Source organism: Neolamprologus multifasciatus, chromosome 12, assembly GCF_963576455.1.
Source record: "Neolamprologus multifasciatus chromosome 12, fNeoMul1.2, whole genome shotgun sequence".
In the NCBI taxonomy this organism is placed as follows: domain Eukaryota; kingdom Metazoa; phylum Chordata; class Actinopteri; order Cichliformes; family Cichlidae; genus Neolamprologus; species Neolamprologus multifasciatus.
In genome coordinates, this window is record NC_140450.1 from 20413284 (window position 1) to 20431147 (window position 17864).

Below are 17864 nucleotides of genomic sequence, written 5' to 3' on the forward strand. Positions count from 1 at the left end.
ATTATTATTATTATTATTATTAGTAGTAGTAGTAGTAGTAGTAGTAAAAACCTACTTGGGCTTTCGTTTGGCTTGAAGAGCCACGTCACTGTGACATTACTCATGGTTTTTGTTAAATGATAGGAAATGTTCAGCTGGAGAGGAGGTGGAGTTTCCTGCCTTTAATAACAGCACTTTCAGCAGCTCTTCAGCAAACATAATTTCCACTCTCCTGCTAAATATTTGGAGGATTTACAGTAAAGCCATGCATCACCTCTTAATTTGCTTGTTTGTATTTTCTGTTCAAAGCTCCGCACTCTCATCTGGAAATGGTAAGTAATTTTCCTAAGACTTTAAGATGATGATGATGATGTCTACAGTTTGCCTTGTACTTAGGGGTGGGTTTTTATAATCGATTTATCGATTAAAATCGATTCTGGCTTGGATAATGTAAAATCGATTCATTAAAATCCTGAATCGATTTTTTAATATAAATTTATTTTGCCCGAAATGCCAGAATCTCTGGTGAAATCTCACAAAATTTCAACAACCACCAAACAGCTAAGACAGTAAATGAGAGCAGGAACATGGATTCTGCACAAAGACTTAAACACACAGCCCAACCGTGGATCAGAATCAGTGAGATGTTGCCTTTCTCACAGTCGGGGCTGAAAGCCGACAGCGCGCTGATTCTGATCTGTCGGCGGTCCGCGCTTTGTGTTCACGCCCTTTATGCGCTGATTCTAAAGCTGTTAGTTTTATCTCTCTCCAAACAATATTGACCGAACCAGCAGCAAAAGAAGATCCAAACTAGGCTTCACATAAACAACGTCATGAATTCACTCTGACTTTTATTGTTTTGCTTCGACCACGATGCACAGCTCTCTCTCGGGTGCTCGCTCTCTTGCGCGCTCTCTCTCCCTCTCTCTCTCTACTGTTTTCTGCATTATTCGCTTGCTTGTTACGCACAAGTCTACCGTTGTTTACAGCGCTCGTTTTATATACTTCCGAAAATAAAACCTAATTTGTGCCGTTCAATACCGAACAAATTTAAACTTTTTAAAATTATGCAAAATGCAAAATGCTCAGCCTTGTCTCTAATAAAACCGCTGTAACTTCAGAGGTAATGTTCATATGTTGATTAATGGTTTTCTTTCGTTTTTGATCTACTGCAGAAAATTTTTATAAAATCCCAGAACAGGAAAATCACCTTCATGTTTTTCTGTGTTTGATCCTCAGCTACTTTGACACAAAGGCCTCTGCTGTGATGCTCACACCTTTGATAAAGTCTTGGTGTGTCAGCTTCCTTTTTATAGATACAAAAATATGTAAATGTACTGATCTGAATTATAATATTTCTGACTGTCAAAATTTCCCAGATTCAAATCAAAGTGAATCGAATCGAATTAAATCGAATCGAATCAATCGAATTAAATCGAATCGTGGATCGAATCGATTCGGGACCCTGTGAATCGGAATTGAATCGATTCTAGAAATCAGTGACGATACCCAGCCCTACTTGTACTCTCTTGGGGCTCGAGTAAACTTTACGTATTTGTATCTCCCCCAGAAACAAATGCAGGACCGCTTTAAACATTTACTTTTAACTAGGTCACTGCGCAGGAAGGAGTGAATCATAATCTCGCTGCAGTAAAGCAAAAAAAACAAGAGGGTTGAAGTTTTTGGTTAATGGTAGCACTATTTAGTAAGTACACACCTTTACTTCATTTTATTTCTGGATATCATAAAATTCTTATGTTTTCAGTAATGTTGTTTTGCTTTAACCATTTATTCATACAGCAATTGAAGCATTGAGCCTGACAAAATAAATTTTAAAATAACCTTTTTAAAGGGAGGGGGCACATATTTATTCTTAGAGCAATTTAACTAGGAAAAAAAAAACATACAACATGTCATCTGACAAATATACAATCAGAATTAAATACTGGCCCTGAATGTTTGTGGTAAATTACTTTAACCCTTAGAGGCTGCTAAAAAAAAAATTAAAAGAACAAGCCCATACACTAAAGCAATAACAAAGCTCAACAATGTTCTGTGAATAAATAAATAGGTAAGATAATATAGTGACATTTGATTCTCTTTGCACTTCAAGAGACTCGATGTCACTTCCTTGGTGCTCATGTCAAAAACATTTTATTTTGTAGCAGGTAAATTGTATAGCATTACTGGGTTCAAAGCAAACTGGAGGATGTGTAAATATTTGCACTTCATAGAATAAATTTATTTATAGTTAAAATAATGTGCGTATAATTGTATTTTGGCATTAAAAGTTGAGTAATAGTTACATTTTCTATACATTTAAAATCGATTTAAATTGTAGTAATGGTCAGTGGGGACACGGAAACGTGTGATCTCTACTGGTTAGTCAACTAATTAATACAAAAAAGTTGAAATTTTATTTATTTATTTGCAGTATTTTATGAGAAAACGTTTGTTTGTTTGTTGTTAATGAAAATGCATTCATGTATTTTGAGTTAACCTTTGGGTAATTAAAGCGTGCCCAAGAGAATCACCCTCATGATATGGATGCATGTAATAAATGTATTGGAGAGTTTATTTTACTTAACCGGACTTTCTAAAATAATATCTTCATTAATCCCATGCAAACGTACACCTATCTGGAACAACCCTGACATATTACAAAACAATAATATGATAAACTTTTCAGATTGGAATGGTAAAGGAATCAAATATGTAGAACATATACTAGAAGGAACAGAATTTATTTCATTTGACAGACTAGTTACACAATATGGGATCAACAAGAAAAGATTTTTAGAATATCAACAAATTAAATCCATAATAAAAAAGAAATTTAAACTGGGTCAAGTTGAACTACAAACACCACCAAGTGTGGTTCAATTTTTTACTCTTAAAACCCCCAAATTACTATCCAAAATATACAGAATGCTTTCTAAAACAGATGAATCAATATCACTTCCTATTGCAAAATGGGAAGCGGATTTATCAGTTAACTTAGACCAAAACTTCTGGTCTCAGATTTGCTTAAAAACCTTTCATCTAATCAGAAATCCCAGTCTTCAATTAATTCAATACAAAATACTACATAGAGTGCACTATACAGGTCATCGGATGTTCAAGATGGGCTTTGCATCTACCAACAACTGCTCACACTGCCAAACCAATTCACCGGACAATTATATCCACGCTCTTTGGTTCTGTCCACCAGTTCAGAAGTTTTGGCGCGAGATATGTGAAGACTTATCAAAGTGTCTGAAATGTAACATTCCAACTTCCCCCTTAGTGTGTTTGTTGGGCAGCTTAGATAATGTCACTTCAGAAAAGAATATAGCCCATATGGTTTTCACTGCCCTATGCATAGCCAAGAAAACAGTCCTCATGAACTGGAAAAATAAAAACAATCTTAATTCTAACCAATATAGAAATTATCTATTAGATTACATTAGTCTTGATACAGCCTCTGCCACCACATCAGATCAATCGCTCTGGGCTCCTCTGATCAGCTCCATCACCTAGTGGGGGTGGGGGGTCATATTTTGGTCTCGCCTTCACTGTTGTGATTGGTGTGGGGGTAGGGTCAGGCTTAGGGCGTCGGGGGGTTCCCCGGGAGCATCTTCCTTGGGGGGCTCAACCCGGGGTAGCGGTCATGGCCAATTAGGGGCTCTGTTGGCTCTTAGGTGACGGCTTCCTCGTGGCTACGTGCAGCGGGGCTAGGGGAGGGTCTGTGCTGACGGACGGGGGTTACTGACCTGGTAGCCTGGCTGCCCCTGGGTGGGTCCGGGACGGGCGTGAGGTTCTGGGGGCGCTCCGGCTCTGGCCTGGGGCCCTGGCTGGGCCTCGGGGGCCTGGGTCCTGGTTGGTGTGTTGCCGGGGTTGTGGGCCGGTGGGTATATGGGGGCCCGCCACTGGCGCAGGGTGCCGCCGGTGCGCCGAGCCACCTGGGGGGCTCTTCAACTGGTGGGGGGGGGGGGTTGTCACATCTTGCAGGAGCTTTCCTCTCTCAGGAACTCTCTCTGCAAGAGGGGGAGATACAGGAGAAGTGGAGGAAGATCTCAGCCTGGGCGTCTATTGTCTTATGTAGTCTGGAAGATGAGTGGATGATGGGGTGGGTGCAGTTTTCTCTGTTGTGGGGTTGGGTGGACTGCCCCGGGCTCTGTGGGGCCGGGCGGCGCCGCTGCACTGGGCCCCGGTTCGGATGGGCCTGGGCCCCCCTTCCCTGGCGGGTCGCGGAGTATGGGGGTGCCTACTGGGGTCAGCGGGGGAGCTGGCCCCAGGGAGGGGTCACTTGCCCCTCCCTTCCTTCCCTCCCCATCTCCAGCTGCCTCCCTCTTCCCGCTCCACCACAACCACCCACACATGCAGGGCCTTGGAGTAGGGGTGTGTCACCAGGGTGCAGAGGAGGTAACCCCCCCCTCTGTCCCCTTCTGGCTGCCTCTGCCTCAATTTTATCCCGCAACTTAGACATTCACATTACTCACACTCTCATTACACATACATATAGGATCTTGGGGGTGGGCACGCTACACGGAATCCCAATTACCATCAGGGTGTACACCTCACCCCTGGCGTCGTTGCCCACCTCTCAATTTTAAATACACGTAGACATTGAGGGCTAGCAGGAGGGACTATGCGCTTACCTGCTGCTCTCTGGCAGGTAGCTCCATGCCCTCCTGGGTTTTAAATGCACCTTAGAAGACACATACATCAACACTACAATGAGCGGGTGGAGGGAGGTTAGGAGTCTTCTCTCACCCTCGTTCTCTGCTTTCTGCTGGAGCAGGGGGGCTAGGAGGAGGAGTTGGCCGTCCGACTGGGATCCGGAATGTGGGGCCTCCCTGCTGCTGCGGAGTCGGAGCGGTCTGCTTCTCCCCACCGCAGGGAAAAGGGTAACACAACCTGGGTCTGGGTGCAGTTCCCCCCCTCCAGGGGCAAGGGTACCTAGACCCGGTTCGTAGAGTACGCTTGGGGAGTGTGATTGTGTGTACAGCGTCTCTTTATGTCTGTCTCTACGTTGGTTGAGTGTGGAGTAAGTGCATATGAGAGCATGAGGGTGGGAATGGATGTTTGTATCTGTGTGTGCCTGTATGTCTGTGTCCATATGTCAGGTTGGGTATCAGATGCCACCTCTCTGAGGACAGCTCAGGCCCTCCAAGGTTTGGAGGCCTATCTCCCCCCACCACTTCCCCTGCCGGGGGCGGACTCCCTCAGACATCGGTGCGTTGGTGGTTCTTTGTGTCCGGGGGTGGGCGTCCGGGTACACACCGGCTCACTCCTTGGCGGCTGCTTATCGGGGCCTGGAGCCTGGGGCTCGCTTGGGCCACTTCGGAGGTGGGGTGCCCCCGGCCTCTCGGCCTGGGGCTCGGTCACTCAGGCACAGCTGGCTGCCGGCGGAGCTCACGGGCACGTCACTGCAACCCCCCCTGGCTTCTGCTCCGTGGCTGCTGGGTGACCCCTCATCTGGGACTCTCCTCAGCTCTTTCTGGGACAGTGGCACGGCTGCCCCTCTGTTGGTCTTCCTTGGTCTCTTGTGTTCTGGGGGCCTCTGGATGTCTGGAGTTTTGATCTCCTCCATACCTGCTTCATGCCCTGGAGGACGGGGCAGTGGCCCCCCACACCCTCTAGCAGATCATTACATGAGGGAACCTTTTAAGAAAACAAGCGCGTCCATGCTCACAGGTGTACACACGGGTGATCACACACACAAACTACACCCTTTTTGGCTCCTACCTCAATGCACACTGTGCTGTCGATCTTACGTGCTGCACAATAATGTTTAATATTTAGTATTTACTGTCATATTCCCATATATCATTGTGATGTGGTTTATTGTATTACTCTCGTTTTCTTCTGCTTGTTTTCTTTTTTCTTTCTCAACAGGTGATCCAGGTGATCGATATATGTATTTTTTTATTTTTTTTTCTTCTGCTTATTCTGTTGGTTTTTGTTTTTTGCCCTTCTCCCCCGTCCCTCTTCTCAACTGTTTTTCTTTCCCTCTTTCTTTCTCCCTTTTCTTTCCCCCAGTCAAGTCTGTCCCGTATTCAGCAAGTGAAAATAAAATAAAGAATAAAAGGTGAATCAAATGGACCATTACGGCAAAGCTGGGATGGTCAATTTGGTAAAGAAAATCCGTTGGGCATCTTTCTTCGCCTTTAGACAATAATTCTGATGGCAAAAGAGCCAAACGGGACAGGCAAAAAAAAAAAAATAAAATAAAATAAAATAAAATAAAATAATATCGGGGCATTAGGACGAGCTTGAACCTGATGGATGCATTTAACAATCTGATCAGATTAAAAAAAAAAAAAAATCTGCTTTTCCAAACTGCTCCCAGTGTAAATGTTTTAGAGTGTTGTGCATCCCTTTGGCGTAACCACATTTCTGCTTCATTTTCCTGTTTCGTTTAAGGCTCCACTCCCTTTCTGCGGACTTTTTCTGGCCACTTTGTAATGGTTGGAGATGATGCAGCAGACTACCTAGACCTGTCACTCTTAGATGATGGAGGCTCAGGATCGACGGAGTCCAGAAAAGTACACCCCCCTCACCCCCATCATCCCCGGAAGCACTATTATGTCTCGGAGGAGACCAAAGCATTTCTCAAGGGTGGCTTGGCCACACGTTTCATCCCCACCGTTTACATCTTCGTCTTCATCAGCAGCGTGCCCCTTAACCTTCTTGCCACGGTGATGTTCGTGCGCCAAATCCGTCCCAAGAAGCCGGCGGTGATCTACATGCTCAACCTGGCCTGTGCTGACCTGCTGTTCGGGCTGCTCCTTCCCTTTAAGATCGCCTACCATTATCACGGCAACAACTGGATCTACGGATCCTTCATGTGCAGAGCCGTCACTGCTGCCTTCCACTGTAACATGTACTGCTCCGTCTTGCTTGTGATGTGCATCAGCATTGACCGTTTCCTGGCTGTGGTTTACCCCATGAACTCGCTCATGTGGCGCAGCCCTCAGACGGCTTCAGCTGTGTGCGCAGCTATGTGGCTCTTATCCCTGGGAGGAGTGTGCCCCCTGCTGATCTCAGAGCAGACCTTACATATATCGTCCCTGGGCATCACCACATGCCATGATGTGCAGGACGTAGGAAAACTACAGTCTTACTATCTTTACTTCTTCCCCATCTACTCCTCTGTGTTCTTCTTCATCCCTTTCATATTCACAGTTGTCTGCTACGTACGCATCATTCAGGCTCTGGCTGAAGCCAACGCTGAGAACTGCTCCAAGAAGACGCGCGCTGTGGTGATGGCTGTGGTTGTCCTGCTGGTGTTTGTGGTCTGTTTCACTCCCACCAACATCATCCTCATGGTTCACTACGTTCAACTGGCGCACAAGGCTAGCAACAGTTCTTACCAGGCATACCTGCTCTCCATGTGCATAGGAAGCTTCAGCTGCTGTCTGGATCCGGTCCTCTATTACTTCGGGTCCTCTCAGTGCCAGAAGCAGGTGGTGGCTCTGCTCAGATGCAGGCGACTGGGACAGGGCGGGATCGCCTCACACACAAGCAGCACGCGAACCAGCAAGTTGACAGAGAGCAGCAGATCGTGCAAAATGGAGAGCGTTCAGACTGAAATGGGGAGCCATTACAGCAGGCTGATGGCTTAAGACATGAGGACTGAAAAACTGTTAGACTCTCAGCCATATCCACACTATAACAGATTACTTCTGTGTTTGCTCAAACTGTTTGTTATCAAGAAGTGCACGAGCTGGATTAGATGAAATATGAAACTTGATGTGGTGCCGACTTTAGACCCCAGTGGTAGTGCTGGGTTTATTTGTATCAGAACAAGCACATTGGTAGCATCAGTGTGTACATGCAAGCAGTTATCTTCTGTTATTTTATAGTCATAAAATGTAATTGCCACTTTTACAGTGTGGAATATATTGGATTCATTCCACAATAAGAAAAGCATTTTAACAATACCTTTTTATTTTATATTCAACACATCTGTGTTTCCAGTGAATAATGGGTATGACAGTTAGTGCACTGTTAATAAAAACAGTTTTAATAACTGTGTTATGATATGACAAAAACAGCTGTCGATGTGTTTTTCCCAACACGATGCCGTTACAGTGAGTAAATATTTAAAGGAGATTAAATCATTTATAACTTTGCGTCCTGGCATTCATGACGTCAGAGCATACGGACAGCACATACGACAACACTGTATGTATTTTCTTTTAATGCATGCAGCTTTGTGGATCTCGTTGTCTCCTCTTTATTCCTGCGTGCTCTCCTTGTCATCAGGGCACAGCTCTGCAGGAAAAAGAGAAACAAAATGTGACCGTTTCCCTGAGCAGGATGGAGAACGGTGGCCTCATTTCCTCACCGTGTGCATTGTATTTTATGGAATTGATCCAAAAATAATGAAGACCTAAAAACTATTGCACTTAAATATGACATTTCGCAGAATCTCCACCCTGTGGGAGTGAAAACCCTGTCGTTGGAGGTTTTTGGATAGCTGCTGACCTGTTTTGCCATCATAGCTGTGGTAGTCATCTGGGAAGTTCAAGCAGCCAACTTGTTTTTTGAAAATTTCCACATGTTTGGGATCGATTTTTCCTGTCCTCGCTGCAAGCAAAGAGAGAATGTCAACATCCAGGTTGAAGCCCTGACTTGATGTGCTGAGAAGTGCAGGACTCACTGAACAGCAGGATGTATCTGCCAGTGACGTCCCCATTTCGGAAGGTGTCGGTCCACAGGAGGCAGTCAGAGCAAGTCTGCAGGATGTGCCCTTTGTGGTCTGACAGATTTTCTTTAAAAGCACAGCATTGGGTTACTATACGAGAAATCTATTGTCTGTTGTGAAGACAAATTAATCTAGCTGTAGCTCACTCACTGCGAAATGTGGTAGCAATTCCTGAGATGGTTGCATTTACCTCCCCCATGATGCACCGGTTACTGAGAAACAACAAGGCGTGGCAGAATCTCTTTCACAACTAAATTTAAATGTTTCACTTTTAATACTGAATTGCATTAAATACATAAGTCTGTTTAACATATTAAAATAATATAATCACCAAACTCACAAGCAGTGATCTCCCCATCGCAAAGTCACAGTCTGATCGCTGGAAGTCGGGGACAAGTCTATCCAGGAGCTTTTCAGAGACTCCAGTGCTTTGTGGTACTGTTTGGGGTCGCCAGCTCCCATCACATAAATCCATTTTCCAAACACCTTGATGCACAATAAAAATAAAATAAGGTCCTTACATGTTTAAAAAAAACTCCAGCATCATTGTTGTAAATACGACAGAGAAAGCAAACACACTAGGTGACTTACCTGTTTGGGGTCCTCTGGCATGAAAGGCTTTACGAGCTCCTTACAGTCAGGTGCAGATGCAGCAGCCAGTGCAATGAGAGACAACAGGAATACAACAACAGGCAGAGCCATGGTCAGCCACAGGGATGTTTGCCGAACCTGTAACAGAAAACATCTAACTCTGATTCATTTTCCCTCCGGGCTTCACACAAAAAGTTGTTTCCGTGCGAGTGCTAATCCTGAAGGAGGGGGTGGAGGGGAGGAGAGGGTCTGGGGGTGGAGGGGCTTTCTGCAGGCCCAAATGCACCAGAGAAGGTTTCCTAATGACCATGCATGCAGTTTTCTTCTTCTTTCCCCCCTCTTTTTCTTCTCAGCACTGAAAGGCGAGCTCAATAGCCTTCTGTTGCCCACGCCACTGCTCCTGAATGAACTCAGGCAAAGTGCCACATCTTGTCTTGGGCTGTTGAAATCTTTCAAAAAGGACCTGGAGCAGCTTTTCTGCAGCAGAATGAAGGATGTTTCCCTGTGGGGGCGTTCTGGACTCTGTGTGGCGACGGTTTAAGAGTTTAACATCTTTTCTCTTCCCTCTAACACTGATGTTATTCAGCAACAGTCTTTGTTGATGCTTTGGGGAACAGCAGTGTGATGGTGATCAGAAAATAAATGACTAGAACACAGACGGAGAAGTTAGAGCCCTTTTTATTTGCCGCGCACAACCAGTGGGAACTAGATTCGTACAAATACCACTAAAAGGATTTAAACTGGGCATTTAGACTTGATTTTTCTTAGCTGGAAAGACAACATAGTGTATTAAAAAGTTATTATGCAGCACAACATTGTATTGCAGCACATGTAGATCACACTACAGCACTATTTAGTACATTTAAAGGAAGATTTATCTGGGTGTTTACAGAGCTGTGGCACCTCTTTGCTCTACTTTACTGCACATTAGGCTCTATCTCAGGTTGCTCTTTCTCTGTATTCTTGACGGCAGTTGACGCGGTCGCCCTGCCATCAGGACAAAGATCTGAAGGAAGAGGAAATCACAAAATGAGAATAATGTTTGTGATGGTCACACTGGATGCTGGAAACACGCCTAAATGGCAGCTGACCTTTGCTTGTAAAGTGGTACTCTGAAGGGAATTTAAGACATTCTGCCTGGTTCTTGAAGGTCTCCAACTCAGAACCCTCCAGAGCGCCGGTCCGTGCTTTTCAAGAAAGAAAGAAGAGGACGGGAAAAGAAAGGTGGTTATTTAAAGCAGTATGTGCTAAATATTAAGCTGTGTGTTGCTGCTAAAAAGCGAGATGAAGGTTTGAAAAATGACTTACTGAACAGGAAGAAGTATCGCCCCTTTGACTTGCCGTCGGGCAGGAGAGTGGTGTCTTCAGACAGGAGGCAGTTGCTGCAGGTCTCATAGTACTTCCCGTCATGATAGGAAGTGTGACCATTGATGTTATCTGTGAAAAAACAAAAAAACGAAACATAACTCTGACTGTAACCCCCAGCGATTAAAAGAAATTAAACCTGCGGCACACATCACCAACTCAGTGAGTCAGAGCAAAAATACCAGACACATACAGGTGGTGTGACTTGTCATTCCTGAGATGGTGGCGTTCGCTATGCCCTGAAGACATTTATTTTCATTCCTGTGTTGAGATAACAACAACACTTTACTATACACTCTCAACTGGACCGCATCAGTATGTTCACACATGAAACACACGACACTCACAGGCGGTCAGCCCAGTAGATGGTGATGACTCCGCTCTCCGAGGACGCTGACACATCCAACCAGGAGCTGTTCACTGACAATATGTCGTCCTTCAGGCCCGGATCGTCCCAGGATGCCACGTGAAGCACCCACTTCCCATAAATCTTCCGGCACACAGAGAGAAAAATAAAATGCAAATGACTCTCATGACTGTTTCTGTTAGATGTGACCAGACTTTATTTCTCAGCAGAATACAACTTTCTCTCATAGCCTGGTTAGAGAAAAAGTGTTGTGAAAATGTATTACATTATTGTTTTACTCTGCTGTGACTACAGACACAGCATTTGGCCTCCCCAAAAACATGGATTAACCCAGAGGTAGGTGAGTCCCTTTCCCTAAGTTAAAAATAAATAATCATACAATTTTACTTTGCAGCTCTTCTAATTCATAATTTTTCTGCTTTATAATCAGTGAAAACTGCTGCGTTGGAATCTAGTAGGGGACACATTAATGTAGCTTACATGCAAGATTCACCAGCTGCACAGGACAGTAGAAGTGCTCGATGCTCGATGCACATGGACGCAAGCTTCCACCTATTACTGACCAGCTGAAACTTTCTTTGGTTTTTAAAAACTCCAAGGAACATTTGCTTTATGCTGTTGCAATAGTAAACAGACCGTGCAGTTTCTCGGGGAACTGCAGCGGGATGGTTGCTACGGGTAGACTCGGACTATGTCTTGTTGTCAATGGAGTAAAAAGGTTGTACGTAAATAGCCTGTTGCTGTAGCGTGAAAACAGGTGTACCTAGTCAAGTGGCAGACATTGTAAAATTGATATGTGTTTAAGTTACCCATACTGTATGTTCATACTGACAAAGTGAGAAAGCGATGACATGATGAAAAATGTCCCATGCTGTACTCCAACTGACGGCCTTCAGCACACAAAAGACAGACAAGGAAGCAGTAACTGCGCCACTAAGAGACCTTGTCTAAATCTACTTAAAAAGTGAGTGAGATTAAAATCAGTATTAAAATTATCTGTAAAATATTTCAACCTGCAACCTCATTACATACAGCTAATAGCTTGCTGCCGTAGGGTGAATACACGTGTTTGACGCTGTAAATAGTAAATTGTAAAAATGTGTTTACAGAGAAGCAGAGAAAGAGAAAAAAATGTCCCATGCTGACATGAACTGATGACCTTCAGCATACAATGGAGAGGCCAGCAAGTGATAAGTATGCCACTGAGGATGAGCGAGCAGGACTGTGCCAACCAATCAACAAATGATATTCAAATGAGTGAGGGTGTGAAATGAGAGCAGTGACCCCGTCTCTCTGTCTATCACAAAATGACGTTTATAAAATGGGAAACAAAAGTGGTATTCATCTGTTTAAAAAACTGTTAGCATCCCAACACATTGCTCTACATATCTATGGATTTTGGTGTGTGTAGACCTTAAAGTGAGGTCAGGGGAGCGAGTTAAAAAAGGTTGGGGGGATTTTTGTCCAAAACTGGTTGGAGATAATAAACAGGGAGTGAACGGGAATTCAAAATGCCATTCCTCTGAAACAAACGGCTCCGGTTCAAGAAGTATGCATGTGAGGGAAGGGCTCCTTGAAAAGAAGACAAGCGTAGCTGTTTTGAAGATAAAAGGATGGCTGAAGGGTGAAAATGATGGTCACAGCGGCAGGTTAAACAGAAAATTTTCAGGCGAGCTTTGGTGCTTTTCGCACTCTGACCTACTTAGTTTTCACTGTTGCTCTGCAATACACATGAATGGGGGAGGGATTTGAGAGATATCTTGGTGACATCTTTGAAAAGAATTTAAAGACCTTAGAAGTTACTGTGGAAAAATGCGATATTGTTTTTGGCACATTCGTGATATTCATCGTGGTGTGACAATGACGTCTGAATGGGCAAATGACGTGAAAGAAAATTGGTCCAGAGGAAGGAGAGTGACAGCAGAAAAGTGAGAGAGTGCTGCCTCTGCATTCAAAGTCATTCAAAGACTAGTTCGCGCATGAAGAATAATAAGAATAACATATACTGGGATCTTTACTTTGCAACAATCCCACCAATAACACAAGATTCAGCTACTCAGTTCACATTAATATGCATCACTGTTATGACTGCTTCATAACAAATGGTTGCTCATACTCACGGGGCTGTGGCTGTCCAGCACCAGAGGCTTGACCAGCTCTTTACAGTCCGGTTTAGATGCGACGCCCAGGGAGGCGAGAGCCAGCAGAACTATAACCTGCTGTGCAGCCATGGTCCAGACAGCAGGCGGCCAGGGAGCAACACTAACCTCAGGGACCCCACTGCCAGCTAGAGCCTCCTCAAAGGGAACTGAGGGACATGTTTTGTAACAGTGGGCTGGGCCACTCGTGCACACACACACACACACACACACACACACACACACACACACACACACACACACACACACACACACACACACACACACACACACACCCAACAAGCTGTGCACCCATCACTCCACAGGACATTATGTTGACTTATACTAATTTTATGCAGACTTATGCCGAACCAAACCATAATAACACTTACTGTAAACTAATGTAATGTATGTTGTGAGGAAATGCTTTCTGTCACCATAACGTGACTTTATAATCACATTAATAATTCTCTCTCTCCCTCTCTTTTCCTTCCTCTGGTTTCAGGAGGAGTCTTTCACTTAATGCATCCAGTCAGTCGGGCTTGTGTCCCATTTATCTTGTTATATAACAGCCAGTTGGCAAAGTCTGAATAGGACCTCCATCCCCTCCATCTTTCAGTATGCGAGCACCTCCTTGCACAGCCTCTCTCACACTAAACAAGGCATGAAAATAAAAAGAAAGACACACACACAAACACTCATCTGTTTTTTTAACATGTGCAATGTCTTTGTGACAGGGGATTTTTAGTGTAGTTCTCCCCAAATTTGGCTGAATTCCAAGCAGAGATACACTGAGCCCCTTTAGTCCTGACAAATGAGCCCCTTTGGAATGACCTCTGGCCTCAGTGGGGTCCTCTATTCATGTCAGAGGGATAAAACACAGCCAAACTATTGACTAGAATAGATTTTAACTGTGGGTGGACGTGCCAATCCTTTTTCTCCTTAAAATCAAATATTTAGCTAATAAATGCATTAATATTCTCTACTTCATACCTCACATTTCATAATCTCACTTATAATAGCCGCCATACAAATTTCTCCTTATTTTTTCCAGCTGCTGTGGCATTTTCTCCCTTGTTGTGGTAACTAACTTTGCTTATTTACAGATTAACCTTTACAACCTATTCTAGTTAAATTTGACCTTGTTTGACATTTTTCATCAGTAAAAAAACCCTAAATGTCATTCTTTTATCCTGACATTTGATGGCTTTTCCTTCTGAGTGAAGGAAAATACAAACAATTGAAAATACAAATACAATTTTTTGTATCTATTCAGATACAAAAAATCAAGGAAAATTATGCTTTTAGGGAATCTTGAAACTGTATATGCCATGTCTGTGTGTATTTTTAATCGGACAGTGGTGACACTGAGTTCAAGGAAGACCTCAACACTGCCATGAGAAATGAACTCAAAGAACTTTCTTCCTATAACTCTCATTCACCCAATAAGTCTCTCTATCCATAACCTAACATTCACATTCTCAGAAGACAGAGTTCAGTATCTTGTTCAAGAATGCTTTAATGTCCAGACCAGAGAAACCAGTGATCAAATCACTGACCTTCTGCTGGGTAGATGCTCAACCTCCTGAGGCAGAGCCGCCCAAACATGAGAACAGTCTGCGTTCTCAAATCTCTGAGCACAGTTTCCTGCAGGGACAGACACACGCTGGTCTTTGAAGGGTTATGAGATAACCTCCATCCCATCACCTTCCACTCATCTAATTCTGGGTTGCAGAGGGGCTGGAGCCTATCCCAGCTATCACAGTACAACCTGGACAGGGTGTACTGTGATAGTACACAGTACACCCTGTACACCGACTTATCAGTCGCAGGGCCTTAGTTAAAGTGTGACTTGTAGTTAAATGCTCTTTGAGTGGTACGACTAAAAAAAGGACTACATGAATATGAGTACATTTCAATTGCACCTGCAATGTAACAAAATAAAAAACAATTAGAATAGCTCTGAATGCACATAATAGTTTGCAATAAGCAAGATTTGAGTTCTATGTGTTAATTAATGTTGATATTTATAGATGGTAGTTAAGAGGATTTTTAATTATTTTTAAAGATATAGCAGAGTGGACAGTGTTTAATGCCTGTAATGGTTATACATGATTATATATGATAAATCCCAACAGCTCTAGTTCTACATTCAATACAATATAATTCAGTCATTATAGCTTTTTGTTTTCATGTCTTGGGTAACACAGAACATGATAGTATGTGAAAACAGAGGGTTTTCTCCAAAAACAAGAGTTGTACATGTCAGGGGTTGTGTAACGGAGAGGAATGTGAGGCTTCTAACGTAGACATGCAGAGGCAGGTGGTGGTGAACAAAAATTGAGCCATTTATTCAGGCTGAAGATTGGAATACAAAATCACATGACATCAAAGAAACATACATAAAATACAAAAGGGAACTGAAAAGATAAACGTCCTGGAACCTAAACTGGGAATCAACACTAGGGCCAGGGGGCACAGGAGCTGGGAGACACAAAACTTGAAATGCTGGCAAAGGATGAAGGGAGACTGAGACAATATATACATAGGGTTAAAATACACTGCTGAACTGACTCTAACTAATGAGACAAGGAAGCTAAACTTAAGACAACCTCCTGAAATAAACCATGGAAAATAACTAGACAGAGCAGCGAGGGGGCGCAGAGAATGACAGAAACTTAGCACAGGTTACACAGGGAAGACAGGATAAACTCCAATACTACATACACAATACTCACGACTATAACCATGGACAGAACTAGAGAATAAAAACTAGTAGGACTCAAAATAAAAGGTTACTATAAATAACAAACTCAACCTACAAGAGATGTAATATAAGTTCTAGATAATACATGTAAAATGTATACTTAAGAATCAGTCTGGAGATATTTAAACAGAACTCGAAATCTGACAAACACAGAAGAATCTACTGTGAAGTCGAGGCACTCTACCTGTTTCCCAAATACATCGAGGTTACCAGATACCATACCACTTTTTTAAGCACTTTTAAAAAGAACAACAGGGCTGAAAAAATAAAATCACCCATATAAAATAAATCATTAACATCAACAGAATATTCAGGTTTTTATGTGTGAGTTTACAGACAAGCAGCCACAGAATGACAGACTTCGAGAGATTTATACAGCTTCACAGTTCTGACAGTCATTGCAGAAACAAACATTTCTACTGAAAGTGACTTGGGTTAGGCTTAAAATCACATTTTACAAATATATCTCTGCTGAGGACACTGTGCCGTTTCTGTGATTAATCACACTCAGTATTAATCCGATATTTTTATCTGCTTATTGGTGCGGCCCTCCACAACAGTACTGGTTTCTCTTCTCATGTGACCCCTTGGGAAAATGAATGGCTGACCCCTGCACCCCCTCAGTCTAGATCAGAAAACAGAGCGAGCAGCAAAGTCAGACAATAATGAAGAGGCATGATGAGAAGTCAAACGACGGCCAGCTCCATACCAGGACTGCTGAGCTCCTGTGGGGAGGCAGGGATGACTTCAGTGGAGGTTACATAAGAGAGGGGGTGGGCAGAGGGGCTGGTTGGACTGTGTAATAGGATTATGTAAGGCTGGTTTCAAAAGAGATAATGCTTCATTTGGTGTTTGTTGGTGATGCGTGTGTACGTGTGCTAAATGGTAAATATTAAAGGTTAGGTTTACTAAATGGGCTAAGTGGGGAAAATTAGCATAAGGCTGCAATCACAAATATGTGCCGATGGTAGATCATTTGCAAAACTTGCCACTTCTTGTTTCTTGGAAATAGCATTTCAATTCAGACCAAGGAGATGCAGCTGAAGGAGAATCCATCCATCCAGCTTATCCCAGCTGTCACAGGGCAAGAGGCAGGGTACACCCAGGACAGGTCACCAGTCTGTAGCAGGGCTTGAAGGAGAATCAGTATTTTCTTTTGTTGTTGTTGTTGTTGTTGTTTTTTTAAAAAAAGGCTAACTTTTCAGTTAGGAATTGCTGGCTGGGGTCGCTGTTCCTTGGATGAATCTCTCAGGTGGAGTGCAAGATGCATCCAGACAAGGCCTGCTGTATCAGCATGATGTGCGTTTAACAGGTATAATGTGCAGAAGAAGATAAAACAGTATTCACCTTCAGAAAGGCGTTTACTATCTTTACCACATACTCATCACTTTTTTTTTTTTTTTTTTTGGCTAACCACCACACTGCAGTATGGTGTGATGGTGATTATCACTGTTGCCTCATAGCAAGAAGATCCTGGGTTGACTCCACCATCTGGCCAAGGCCTTTCTGTGTGTTGTTGTTATCTTTGTTTGCGTGGGTTCTTTGCAGGTACTCTCGGTTCCTCCCACAGTCCAGAGACATGTAGTTAGTGGGGTTAGGTTAATGTGAATGTGAGTCCAAATAGCTGTCTGTCTCTCTGTGTTAGCCCTGCTACAGACTGGTGACCTGTCCAGGGTGTAACCCGCCTCTTGCCTGCCCTATGGCAGCTGGGACAGACTCCAGCCCCCCTGCAACCCTGGTAAGGATAACCAGAAGAGAATCAATTTTTCTTTCTTTTTTTGCATGCTGTTAGGTGGTTGTTACAGTTAATATCACGTACTGTAAAATCCACACATCAATTTAAAACTCCTCAGACAGTGCAAAACTGTCAGGATGGGACTTTAAGGCCAATGATGCAAAAATATAGGAAGGGAGGGGCTTTGAAGGAAAAAAGCCTAAGTTTTAGTTATAAATTCGCAGGAA

The 17864-nt window shown here is 43.4% G+C and overlaps 3 protein-coding genes across 4 annotated transcripts; 1 reads left to right on the forward strand and 2 right to left on the reverse strand.

Moving 5' to 3' along the window:
* Window positions 1-59: 59 nt before the first annotated feature.
* On the forward strand, window positions 60-17075 carry f2r (coagulation factor II (thrombin) receptor). Of its 2 annotated transcripts, none has more exons than XM_085181406.1 (2): window positions 60-311; window positions 6388-17075. In XM_085181406.1, exons 1-2 carry the CDS (start codon window positions 245-247, stop codon window positions 7587-7589), a joined length of 1269 nt encoding a protein of 422 aa, XP_085037532.1. In that variant the 5' UTR covers window positions 60-244; the 3' UTR covers window positions 7590-17075. The 2 variants fall into 2 exon arrangements, with proteins under 2 accessions (XP_085037532.1, XP_085037533.1); XM_085181407.1 differs by lacking the exon at window positions 60-311 and adding an exon at window positions 1480-1684.
* On the reverse strand, window positions 7897-9397 carry LOC146506911 (uncharacterized). The gene is made up of 6 exons (XM_085181415.1): window positions 9266-9397; window positions 9015-9160; window positions 8825-8886; window positions 8630-8740; window positions 8455-8556; window positions 7897-8241 (listed from the first exon to the last, which is right to left on the reverse strand). The coding sequence occupies exons 1-6, from the start codon at window positions 9374-9376 to the stop codon at window positions 8204-8206; spliced, it is 570 nt and encodes a 189-aa protein (XP_085037541.1). The 5' UTR covers window positions 9377-9397; the 3' UTR covers window positions 7897-8203.
* On the reverse strand, window positions 9926-13250 carry LOC146506912 (uncharacterized). Its single transcript, XM_085181412.1, has 6 exons — window positions 13118-13250; window positions 10978-11120; window positions 10824-10891; window positions 10574-10702; window positions 10357-10452; window positions 9926-10271 (listed from the first exon to the last, which is right to left on the reverse strand). The coding sequence occupies exons 1-6, from the start codon at window positions 13226-13228 to the stop codon at window positions 10183-10185; spliced, it is 636 nt and encodes a 211-aa protein (XP_085037538.1). The 5' UTR covers window positions 13229-13250; the 3' UTR covers window positions 9926-10182.
* Window positions 17076-17864: the final 789 nt, after the last annotated feature.

Excerpts from the sequence above, each read along its gene's own strand:
- f2r (XM_085181406.1), top strand. The coding sequence starts at position 245 with ATGCATCACCTCTTAATTTGCTTGTTTGTATTTTCTGTTCAAAGCTCC. Across the intron at positions 312-6,387 it reads CGCACTCTCATCTGGAAATG|GCTCCACTCCCTTTCTGCGG; the intron begins GTAAGTAATTTT and ends GTTTCGTTTAAG.
- LOC146506911 (XM_085181415.1), bottom strand. The coding sequence starts at position 9,376 with ATGGCTCTGCCTGTTGTTGTATTCCTGTTGTCTCTCATTGCACTGGCT. Across the intron at positions 8,887-9,014 it reads CGATGGGGAGATCACTGCTT|TAACCGGTGCATCATGGGGG; the intron begins GTGAGTTTGGTG and ends GTTGTTTCTCAG. Across the intron at positions 8,557-8,629 it reads CAGATACATCCTGCTGTTCA|CGAGGACAGGAAAAATCGAT; the intron begins GTGAGTCCTGCA and ends CTTTGCTTGCAG.
- LOC146506912 (XM_085181412.1), bottom strand. The coding sequence starts at position 13,228 with ATGGCTGCACAGCAGGTTATAGTTCTGCTGGCTCTCGCCTCCCTGGGC. Across the intron at positions 10,453-10,573 it reads GCGATACTTCTTCCTGTTCA|CACGGACCGGCGCTCTGGAG; the intron begins GTAAGTCATTTT and ends TTTCTTGAAAAG. Across the intron at positions 10,272-10,356 it reads GTACCACTTTACAAGCAAAG|ATCTTTGTCCTGATGGCAGG; the intron begins GTCAGCTGCCAT and ends CTCTTCCTTCAG.